Genomic DNA, 11,345 nt, shown 5'->3' on the forward strand with positions numbered 1-11,345 from the left:
TGTGCGAGTAGGGAACGGAGAATCGTAGGGACTCGAAAGGCTAGGCCTAGTTTCAATGCGAGACGAATGAAAATAATTGTCGGTGAACCCCAAACGGCGAGTGCTGGTTTGTGACTGGCGGGCAGGAGGGCAGAAACGAACAAGGGGCGAAGTTGGCAACGGTCGGATACACATGGATTTTATAACATCTGCATGGAGCTATTGTAATTAATCTCTCCCTGACCAATATTTGCTAGCTATGTAACACAAAGCAACGCTACCATGGTATTGGTTAACAGTGTCTGATTCACTGTTTTTAGGCTGGGCTTGGCTCTCTGCATCCTGTATGCGAGCCCAGGTTCGAGAACGGAATGGCCACTCTTCCAGTCGATTTACTGCAATGCAAGAGACATGGATGCGCAGGAAACGCGTCGCATCCTCGTCTGATAGGATAATTCTGAGCTGTGCCGTTGTAGTGCCTGCATAAATTCACTATTTTGACTCTACGGACAGGCTAATAGCAACGCTACCAACGCATGAAAGCTCAATCAATAAGAAAGCTCACCGAAAGCGGTACTGCTCCCGCTTCTGCCACCAATCGCGAAGAGTCGCTTCTGTGTGACTCGCTTTCTCTGAAAACTGTGTATGGGCAAAATTATGCCACAAGCTGTATTGTCAGTCTCTAGGATACTTGTTGACTCCCAACCTGGCGGACGTTGGATCTTTCTTACTAAGCCGACTAGTCTTCTGAGCGCAAACTCAGCGCGGTGCTGGGAGTGTCGGATGAAAATCAGCAACCTCGTTCCTATTCCTATTATGGCTCCGGTGGTCTCCTTCATCGAGCTCTTCCTTACCACCAACTTGACTATCCCTGCTGGGCTATTCACGTAAGTGTATGTTGCTTGCAGCTCATAGCCTGAAAATACTTCCAAGGATCTATAATCCAACTAGAACTTTAAACCAAACGAGGAGTAGTTCCAGGTTGCGTTTTGAACTGGAGTCACTTCCCACGCCCGTTATTTCTCACGTGTTTTCTTTCGTTTCTTCCAATACTAAGGCGCTAAAATTCCGAGGCTAGAGCCGCTTCTCAAGTCTTAAACTAAAGGACCCTGGTCTCAAACTCAGCGCTTCTGTGCCATCTAATATCCTCTCCTTTAACTGTTCCTCAGTCTCTCCATTTAAAGGGACTGCAGTCCATGTAAATGTTTTGACTAAGTGGGACAGAAAACAGACCATTTCAACTTCGGCAAATCTCTTCCCGATACACTTTCTCTCCCCTCTAGAAAAGCCTGTGAAGTTCTCAGATTTGATTGTTTGTCCGGTCATGTGGCGAGTAGGTCTGAACTCCATGGCATCTTTCCAGTAATATGGATTTCTTTGGGATGCTGGAGAATCGATAACCACATGGGAGCCTTTCGGGATAACGCGGACCTTTTCAGTTGGTTCGCCTCCCGAGGTCCATGTTTTATACGGTATTGCTACATCCTCGCCAGCCACTTTAGGCAGACTCATCACGATATCTCTCAAACGTATAGCCTCATAACACGTTGCCAGCACTAACGGTAGTTTGTTCATGTCCTGGTAGGAAGGCAAACCTTCATTAGCGGCACGAATGATTTCTTGGTAAATTTCCTCCTGCCATTCTGGGTAGATCGCAAGAAAAGCCAAGGTGAACGCGAGTGCGTTCGATGTTGTTTCGTGCCCAGCTCTAAAGGAATGTTAGCTCAGACCACTTGCTCTGCCGAACTTCTTTTTGTGCGGACTTCTTACACCACAAATATAAAAATGTTACCAATGATTTCCTCTTCAGTTAGCCCAGCATTCGAGAAAGTTGGGTCGGTAATATCCTCATGTACTTGAGCCGCAACTAAAGCGCCAAGGACGTCTCTTGGAATGGGTTGCTTTCCGTTAGCATCTGTAGCCAACTCGCTTCGTCTTCTCCTCATCATCGCTCTCAGGTGGTGTAACATGCACCTTTGAGCCTTCCCTAGGCGACGTAGGCTTGGTAAGGGGTTATATTCCATGAACCACTAAGTTGAAGATTAGAAAGCGTTATGAATGCGGTTGTCCGTTGTCTATAGTACTAACGAGTGGTAACAGCAGTTGAGGAAGCATTGAGCGTTCAACAATGTGGAGGGCTTCGTAAAAAGGCACTTGCGCAAATCAGTAAGCGAATTGTGTCTGAGGCTCGAGTTCGGTAGGTGTTACTTATAGCATCTTCATTATCCGAAATAACCCAAGGTGAGTCAATACCAAACCAAGACTGGCAAATGACTCGCATGGTAACCTGATATTGTTAGAGCATGTATCACTGCTGGATTAACTTACCTTAATCATAACTTCTCTTGTATCGACAAGAAGCCCGTTGGATGCAAGGTCCTCCTGCTGGATCATCTCCTGAAATGCGCCAGCCATTGAAATCCAACCGTTTTGCATGGTAGATTCTCCAAAGCAGCTTTGGACAGCAGTCCGGTGACGTTTGTGTTCAAGGCCATTCTGTGTGGACACTATCTGATTACCGAATATATTGATAGCGCGGTAGCGAAACATGCCAAGCGGCTTTAGGAAAACATTGCTTTTTGACAGGATAATGCGAGACGCCTCTGGGGAGGAGGTTATATATACAGCATAACCTGGTGTTGACAATTGTGTCAAGGCTATAAGATCAGAATGCGCTTCGCCATACTCTAGGACATGTAAGCATGCATTCAGTATAAGCGGTTCCCAACTTACTTTTCCAGGGATCATGGATAGTGTATGCTCGAGCTGGCCAGAGGAATGGAATGTGCGGCAGCATAGTCCTTATCCCCGATTCAAAGAACTCTACTGCGCTGTGTATGTGGGGCAAATCGGCCACGGATTGTCGGACTACATAATATTTGTAAAGCCATATCGAAATATAGATGACAACGAATAGACTACATAAAGTGCCAAAGAGAGGTCCTTTAAGAGTCTGATCCAGCCAACTCATGTTAAGAAAAAAGCTCTTCTCTAGGTGGTTTAGATCAATAAATTCTCAACAGTGCAACATTCCCAAAATTGAAAAAATGTCAGTTTCAAGTTCAATATTATTGCCGTATAGTGAATATTCCGTTGGTTTACTTGATTTTCTTTAGGCATAAATTGGGCACAAACGCAGTGTTAGTTATCGAATCAGAATTGGAGGATGTTCTGATCCGAAAGCTGTTGGTCAAAAAACTGCAGCCTGAAGCCGCCCCATTCGACGCAGCAGGGTAACCGCTCGGGGAAAAGAAAGGACCAACAGATCAAAAGTCGGAGCGGGAAAGCCATATCCCGGACACTTCATCTCAGGACTAGGCATAGGATCGATTAGTTACGAGCGATCCCAAAAACAGGATTGAAAAAGGCTAGGCGCACCCAGCACCAAGGACCGACTTTAGGGTGTCAGTCCTTAGAAACAGGTATTAGTTTACTGCCCCAATCCTTGAGCCAGGGACTCGAAGATTCCCATGGTTCTTTGGCAATAAGCTTATAATCTATTTCAAATAACATTCAGCTTAATTAACAGACTGTGAAATAAGTTGGAAGCAATTCAGGAATAAAAGAAAAGTTGTTTGCTGAAAGGCTATCCAGAGGACTCGAGCCGAGTTCAAATCCCACTATTGCTAGTCCTAGTTTGTTATGCTTGCCATATTATCAATGGTCCTCTGAATAGAAAATAAGTAATTTTTCGACAACTTTTAAATCGATTCGAACCCCCTGCCGCCCCTGGAGAGTAGGTACGCAGATTCACACCATTATGAATCTTACCAATACTTGGCGCGATTTCGAGCGTGCCAAGTAAAGGCGGATAGGACCTACCGTTCATTCTAGTGAACTTGTCGGCACTGACCCAACGCAGATGAGACCATTAATCTCGCTTCCAAATAGTTTCAATACTGCTTTGTAGTGAGGCATCTTTGAGCCACTCCGCTACCAGGCCAAATTGTAAGTCATTTCCAAGGGGATGATTACCGTTAAGGACGCGTTCGAGGCCATCAAGGGCGGTGCTTATGGTATCAAGATGTCTAACCACGGCTGCCGACACCTCGAGGACATTCTCTGTGTCCTCCAACATTCTTTACGGAATCTACCGCGACATCCAGGAAGTTCGAGAAAAAAAAAAACAACACCGTTCTGTACAATGGTATTGAGATTGGAGCACTGACGCGCTCACGTTGCATACCGTAGGAGTCAGAGTCGCCGATGTGAACAGACGGCAAGATTCTCAACTATAATGTATGGGTTTTTAACATGTGGCTAGTCTCATTTGTGTCAACTTTTACAGTTATGACGGGATTCTCACGCGTTTCAGAGATAAGTTGCAGGACGGCTACAACCTAAGCATCTGCTTCTTGGGTGACTTGAAGCCAAGAGCAGTTCACCTTAAATACGCTCGCTCAAAGTGCATGAGAGACAGAATTAACTGGCCAAAGCCTACCCTTCTAGAAATACCAGCATAAAATCACTTCTCAAGACGCAAGATCACGAGTCCTGAAGCATTGCGCAAAAAATTAAAGATTATCCCGGTATGTGAATTACTGAATTGGATCAAAAATTGTTCATACGATGTTGTTTTAATGTTTCTACAGATTAGGATTGCCGAATATACTTCTTATATGTGGGCATTCATTCTTATTAAAATACTATAGTACCAAGGTCCTGGTTTCTTGTGTTTCATTCGACTTCATTGTCAAAAAACACTGAAGTTAATTGTTGACGCTGCCTCTCTGTGCGAAATTGAGCAGACTTAGGCAGCAGTCTGATTAAAACCAACCTCTTCCATATCGTGAACAGGCAGGCTAGGCCCCTAAGTGGAGAAAGCGGGTCGACGCCCCAATCGAGTTCCAGGCAGCTCACCATACTCCGGCCACATGCACACCGATATTCACGCTCGTCGAAGTATAAGAGCATGAGCATCAGGAGCAATATCTGAAGCCATAATTGCCAAACATTGCACGTTTCCTAAGCAACAAACCCTTTTCTCCTGAAGCTGTCCCTGCCAAAATGCCTCACCAGTATCCTGGGCTAGGCTTGCCCCTGCGCCACTTTCCGCAAAACGAGCAGCTGGATGATGTAGGCATCATCTATCCCATGGGAATAGACACGAACTGCTGGTACTCGGATTCGGCAATGCTGTTGGTCCGAGAAGTCGCTATGATGATAGTCATGGATAAACTCACGGAAAAGGCCGATTGGCACACCAAGGTCTTTGACGATGCAATCGCTAGCAAATGGATCGAAGAAGGCCTGGCAATGCCTTCGGACCAGCTTTACGACACTATTGTCAAGGGAAAGTTCTCCGGCTACGGCTTTGAGCATTCCCACCCAAAGAGACTGAAACAAATACTCAACCGGCCATGTCTGGAATATGTGAGAGCCCCCAATTGAGAGCCGCAATGGCGTATCGCTTACAGGTGTGGACTACAGTGCATCAAAGAGCTACGCGCCAAGGCCGAGTTCTTCAAAAAGTCTGGATTAGTCCCGACATTGGACGCTTCCGCGACCGTGGTAAAGTCTGACTCCGTGGTAGACGAGTCCCTGCAGCAAGAGCTGCGAGCGGCATTTACCAAGCTTCTGGATGCGCAAAAAGATTGCCCAGACTTCCATCCTGGCACGGATGGCAAGGTTCGGAATCTCGTACACCCATCTCTATATCCGCTGGTGTATGGGAAGACCCGCGTGTTCCAAGAAGAGGTCGTCGGCGTGGAAGACGCTATAGACACTTGGGCGGGCAAAGGCGAACCCATTCCCGAGCCAGAAAAGGTGGATGCTCGCGCCGGGATGCACCGTACGATCGGTGGCTCGATGCCTCCTGCGAATCTTTGGTCAGAAAACTATCAGTGGCTCCCCTCCGTTGTCAAAATCCAGGATGATGGCAGTGTGAAATTCACCAGCTACATTAACAACCTGCATCCCATAAAGCATCGCGCAGTCTACCAGTCGATTGAGAGGCTCATCGAAAAAGCTTTGCCAGCGTGGGACCTATGCATCATATCGCAGGCACAGTCACGAATGATCGACATGCCAGACACCACTGCCGGCAGAACAGAGCCGAGATTCCCACTACCAGACAGTCCCGAGTAAGTGAACGCCCGACGCTGTTGTACTGCTGTTATTAATATGATGGCTGACATGTGTCTGATATAAAGCGACGAGAATGAAGATAACTGGGATGTATCTCTGAGTGATATTCAGCTACCTGATGCCCCTTCAAAGCAAGATGACGAAGCAGAAGTTGAGGGAGATGACGATGACGATGACGACGAAAGCGATGAAGAAAGCGACTACCATGAAGAGGAAGATGAGCAGGGTATCAGATACGGGGGAACCAGGAGGGAAATCCTCTGGAAAAAGACGCGACAGCCGGTGCAGCCAGAAGTGCCGCCTTTCAAAGCATGGAATTACGGGGCACAACCCAAGTATTCTCTCAGAGAACGATACAAAGACTTGCAAGTTATCGTCAAGATGGCATCCATTGAATTGACGCCTGAAAAGCCGAGCTTCCCAGCCGGATCGTGGCACGTGGAGGGACAGATCAACGAACGCATCATTGCCACAGCGTTGTATTACCTTGACTCGGAGAACATTACGACCAGCCACCTTGATTTCCGGATGCAGACGAGCAGCTATCAAGATGATCTACAGGATAAGGTTGGCCAAGATGCATATGGTTGGCTTGAGATGGTTTACGGTACCAGCCTTTCTGGCTCTCCGTGCATCCAGAACTACGGCAGCGTGGAGACCAAGGAGGGAAGGCTCCTCGCGTTCCCAAACACTTTCCAGCATCGGGTTTCGCCTTTCGAGCTCAAAGATAAGACTAAGCCGGGCCACCGCCGCTTCATAGCGATATGGCTTGTCGACCCTGTCAACAGGGTCATCAGCACCGCTAACGTCCCACCCCAGCAACGAGACTGGTGGATGGACCGAGCCTTTTCGGGGTTGCGCCAATCTCAGGGAGTGAGCGTGCCACAGTCCGTTGCACGTCTGATTGCTGAGAATTCTGACGCTGATGACGATACCGCCGTTCTCAAGGCATTGGCAGAGGGAAAGGATGATGTCCCCCCAGAGCTTTTCGACATGATCCGGAAGCATTTTGGCGACTGGTCAACACCAATGGGCCGGAAGGAAGCTCTTGAGCATAGGCTGAAGTTGATGGAAGAGAGGAGTAATTCGGAGGCTACGGCGCTAGATGGTTGGTTTAGTGTTGACTACAACTTTTGCGAGCACTAAGAGGGCAGTCTCGAGGAACTGGATAGATTCAACTCATACTTGAGTTTTGAGTTACAACAAGGCATACTTACAGGGCCACAGCGATGCAGCACCTCTGCGACCTCCGCCGCTCTGAACAGCAATTGCATCTGCGCCCGACGTCTCCTAGCTCAGATCTGAAATTCAAGCCTGTCTAGATGGGGTTCGGTTGACTAGGCTTCATTAAATTAGTTCTATTCGTATAAATAATGTTTGGAGAAGAAATGGTTATGAAGAAGAGATCGTTCAAATCTCACTCGCCACCACAGCGGCGAACAATGAGGCCTGCCAATGCCGTGATAGTCGTCAACGACATAGCTAATCGGACACAAACTGCAGTATAAATATTGGACAACGCAACTAGTGCTAGTCGAGATAACTAGACGCAGTCACTCGCATGATCAATAACACTGACAATGATATGTTGATAACGCGAAATACGTTACTAGAAATACTAACAGACACGCAGAATACCCTATCGAATGTTGTTCAAGGGGTTGCTTAACGCAACAACAGCATTATAAAACCAGGCCGAATTCAGTGGAACATGCAAAGCTTTTCAAGAACTTCAACTTGAAGTTTAAGCAGGGTAGTTATAAATGCTTCAATGCGGTATAAAATGTGGTTTAGCTGACTTCTCGATGCGACTACAGCTTGCATTTTTATCGCTTCCTAAGTTGCTGTAAACTTCTCTGGGAAGATTCTATGGTATCAACTATCAACGTATTACTGAATTTCCGAGGTCACATAGCGGATGTATCAAGCTATCAGATAGGGAAGAGCTCGAAATGTAGGGAATCTGCTAGACACAGTCACAGAGTATCAACTTAGGGCAAGCCTGGAGCTTCTTTTGAATAATTCAAACATAAGCAACAACTCTCACTTGGGCAACGGATTTGATGTTAAGAATGCAACTCAAAGTTTTGACATACTTAACAACTGTCAGGAAAGATAGGGGTAATTGATGATCGGAAGATGATCGCCAATTTGAACAACTCGCTCTCCTCGATTCTGTTCCGGGTATTAATTTTCGAGTCAGACGTTGCCCCAACAGACACATCCGCTATGTCGAGCTGTACGTTACCGCTTACACCAATGCTTCGAACCCTGATCAGACATCAGAGCAGATGCCGGAGAACCACGTTTGTCATACCGTGATCCTATACCAATGAGTGCAAGAAGGCAACAGGTACATGATACGTAGGGTACTAGCCACTCATACTAAGACAGCATGACTTTTTTTTTCGAATGATAAATATTATGTGGTTAGTATTTGGAGAAACATGGACTTACGAATGGGTTCATTGGACAACGACCGCAGATAAACCGGTAGCAGCCCTTGCTCCAGCTATGGCAACAATACGGGACATGCATGCGGCACTTAAGCACCATAAGGATATGGTGAAAGTCATTCGATCTGGAACACATGCTAAACATGCGGGTTGGCATCAGCGGTCGCTGGCTGAACTCGAACTGAGAGGAGATCAGATACGGTAATGGTAGCGTGCAAACGTTTGAATACAAGATGCGGCTACATGCATAATGGTTTCAGTTTAATAATATCAAAGATTTCAAATTCTGGTTATGCATCATGATTGCGGATCGGGTCCGAAGATAACGTGTTGGGTAGAAAGGCTTGACGCTGAAAACTGATGAGACGGAAAAGTAAGGTTCGTTGACGCCCAAAAGGTGGACATCAAAGACGGGCAATCAATCATGCATTTCAGAAAATCTTACTGATAATCACGGGGAAGCAATTACTTTGGGGGAGGAGTTTGTGGCTGGTGTTTGTAGTGCATCGTGTCATCAAGTGTTCTGAATGGATACATTCCTCTCTAGCATTTACGTTCGAGCTGCGCCAATCTAATACAAATGTTCATGCCAATACGGGTATCTCGGATTGTTACCTACTGAGATCTGCTAGCACAATACCTGATTGTGATAATATAAGCTACCGATAGGTATGGCACCGGAGCGCATGCTACTGGGATACCCATTAAGGTACATCAAGGGGAGGGAAACCAGCATCTGTTACACAAACGAACCGATCGCCCCTTTTCCTATGTTTTTAGTTGTTCATCTGAAGATCCATTCATACTGAGGGTACTTGTCTGAGTAAAGGCCATGTACAACCTGCTCAATCAAACTCACGGCTTTTCTGCAATAATTATATCAGCTTTCAATATGTCTTTCAGTTTCCAGCATGTCGTTCTGTCAGCTGTCCCGGCCCTCTGTTACCACTAAGGTAGTGGGCAAGAGTCGTCAATACCATTTTCACAAGCAGTGGTTTTCAGTTGATTCGCATTTACTGCTGTGTTGATCAAGAAAACTTTGTTTGCCTACAGTAATAAGATGTGCATTATTATATCATGTCCACTATAGATCGGCCTCATGTTCGCCGCATTGCTCTTTGTCCTATATGCCGCCATAAGATTAATTGTCTTATTAAGGACCTTGTTGTGTTTGTTAAAGCCTCTCAGACTTGCCAGGGTAGGCGGCGGCAAAGAACATTCGGCCCAGTTCTTGAACTTGGAAGATTGCAAAAGGGCTGGGCAATTAGTCCGCGTATACGTAGGGCAAAGCACCAAGTTGACCGATAGCCTCTTGGTTCCATTAACCTCTGATGACTCGCTTTTTCACTAGCCAAGCCGCAATTTTAACCCTGGGTCTCTGAACATGTGGCATAGATTGGTTGCTGTCCTAAATCAAACCGTGCAAATGATTTGAGTCTCGTCTTTAAGCTTTATGAACCTGCAGGATAATCCTTGGCCCCAAAGCTTAGAGCCACCTTGAGACGTTACACTGGGACTAAACGCGCCAATTAACACGCAACCTTCCCGGATGAGACGGCCGGTTCATCTGATCCGACCCATGGCCGTTTTGCCGAGCAGCTATTGCCACAGCGTCTGGCTCAGAGCAACAATCCATCAATTGCCGGCAACCTTGTCTGTACATAGTCAACCCCAATTTCCCACTCCAAATGATTCTGGACGAGCGGACGAAAGGCTGGCCAGAAGGGGAATGGGTCCGTTGTAACAACTTCGGGTCCTTTTACGGAGTAAATGGTTTTCCCTTCGTCGGCTGACCTACGAGAAAGAGGAGCTCGCTGCGTTTCCTCCGTACCATACAGGCACTAAACCCGAGAAAGGGGGCTCAGCTTGACTACAATGGAGGGCTCACTCTCCCTTCTCACTATATACATATTACACAATGGCTTCCATGCCCTGCCCTTTCTTTCGCGTGTTCGGCATTGAGTTGTATTGAAGTCCGAAAAAGGTAAAATACTACTGGGGTATCCTGGTTAGCCTCATTCACGCGCCCACCCAACGCAGCCGCACGATAGGCGGAGATTAATGGTTGCCGTATCCGTGGGTGTACTGCGATGCCCACGAAAAGAAAAAGCGTCCAGAACCCTTACAAGGCCGGATGAATTGCGCGACTGTCTGACCTTAAGAAGTGGGGAGGAGAAGGGATCGTCGCAGCAAGAGACAATTCCGTCAACACAAAAGTACGGAGCCATCCAGCCGTCCCAGTATCGACCAACGGAGATTCAAGGCACGCACCACGCGTCCAGGGTGGCCTTTCGAAACGAGGAATACCCCGTGTGGGGTGACTCCTCTCCGGAGCGACGGAGGCAAGCATTCAATATGGGCCGTGTAGAGAGTGTGCTCTCAGCTGATTGCCCAGCGCCCGCCCGCACCCAGTCGCCGGTCTAAGAACTAGTTCACTTTATATGGCACATAAACGATTCCCTGGTCACGCCCCCATCATGCTTCGCGATTGGTCTTGCCCAATGAATGACTGACACGGGCTAGACGGGTGGAAACATACTGTACCTTGCTCTCGATATTGAGGAGGACGCTGGGGACAACAAGCCACGAGGCCATGACTATGATAGCGTTGTAACATTGATATTGTACATAATAAAGTTCTCATGTTCCGAATCCAAACGAAAGGTTTACTTATTAAGAGGCTCGTTAGCTCACCTTTGGAACACGGGTTACTACCGTCTGCTCGTTAAGCTTTCATTATTTCTTTACGACAACTCAACTTTCGACCCTACCTACATTCGTTATCCCTCTCAAACGGCAAGTCCTGCCATTTCTAATAGCATA

At 47.0% G+C, this 11,345-nt stretch overlaps 1 protein-coding gene across 1 annotated transcript; it reads left to right on the plus strand.

Moving 5' to 3' along the window:
• Nucleotides 1-4,986: 4,986 nt before the first annotated feature.
• CTRU02_208306 (uncharacterized protein) lies at nucleotides 4,987-7,212 on the plus strand (the record flags this gene model as incomplete). The annotated part of the gene is made up of 3 exons (XM_036725755.1): nucleotides 4,987-5,352; nucleotides 5,410-6,062; nucleotides 6,132-7,212. 3 exons carry the CDS (start codon nucleotides 4,987-4,989, stop codon nucleotides 7,210-7,212), a joined length of 2,100 nt encoding a protein of 699 aa, XP_036582469.1.
• Nucleotides 7,213-11,345: the final 4,133 nt, after the last annotated feature.

The sequence above is a fragment of the Colletotrichum truncatum genome (assembly GCF_014235925.2).
Source record: "Colletotrichum truncatum strain CMES1059 chromosome Unknown Contig_0005, whole genome shotgun sequence".
NCBI classification, from domain to species: Eukaryota; Fungi; Ascomycota; class Sordariomycetes; order Glomerellales; family Glomerellaceae; genus Colletotrichum; species Colletotrichum truncatum.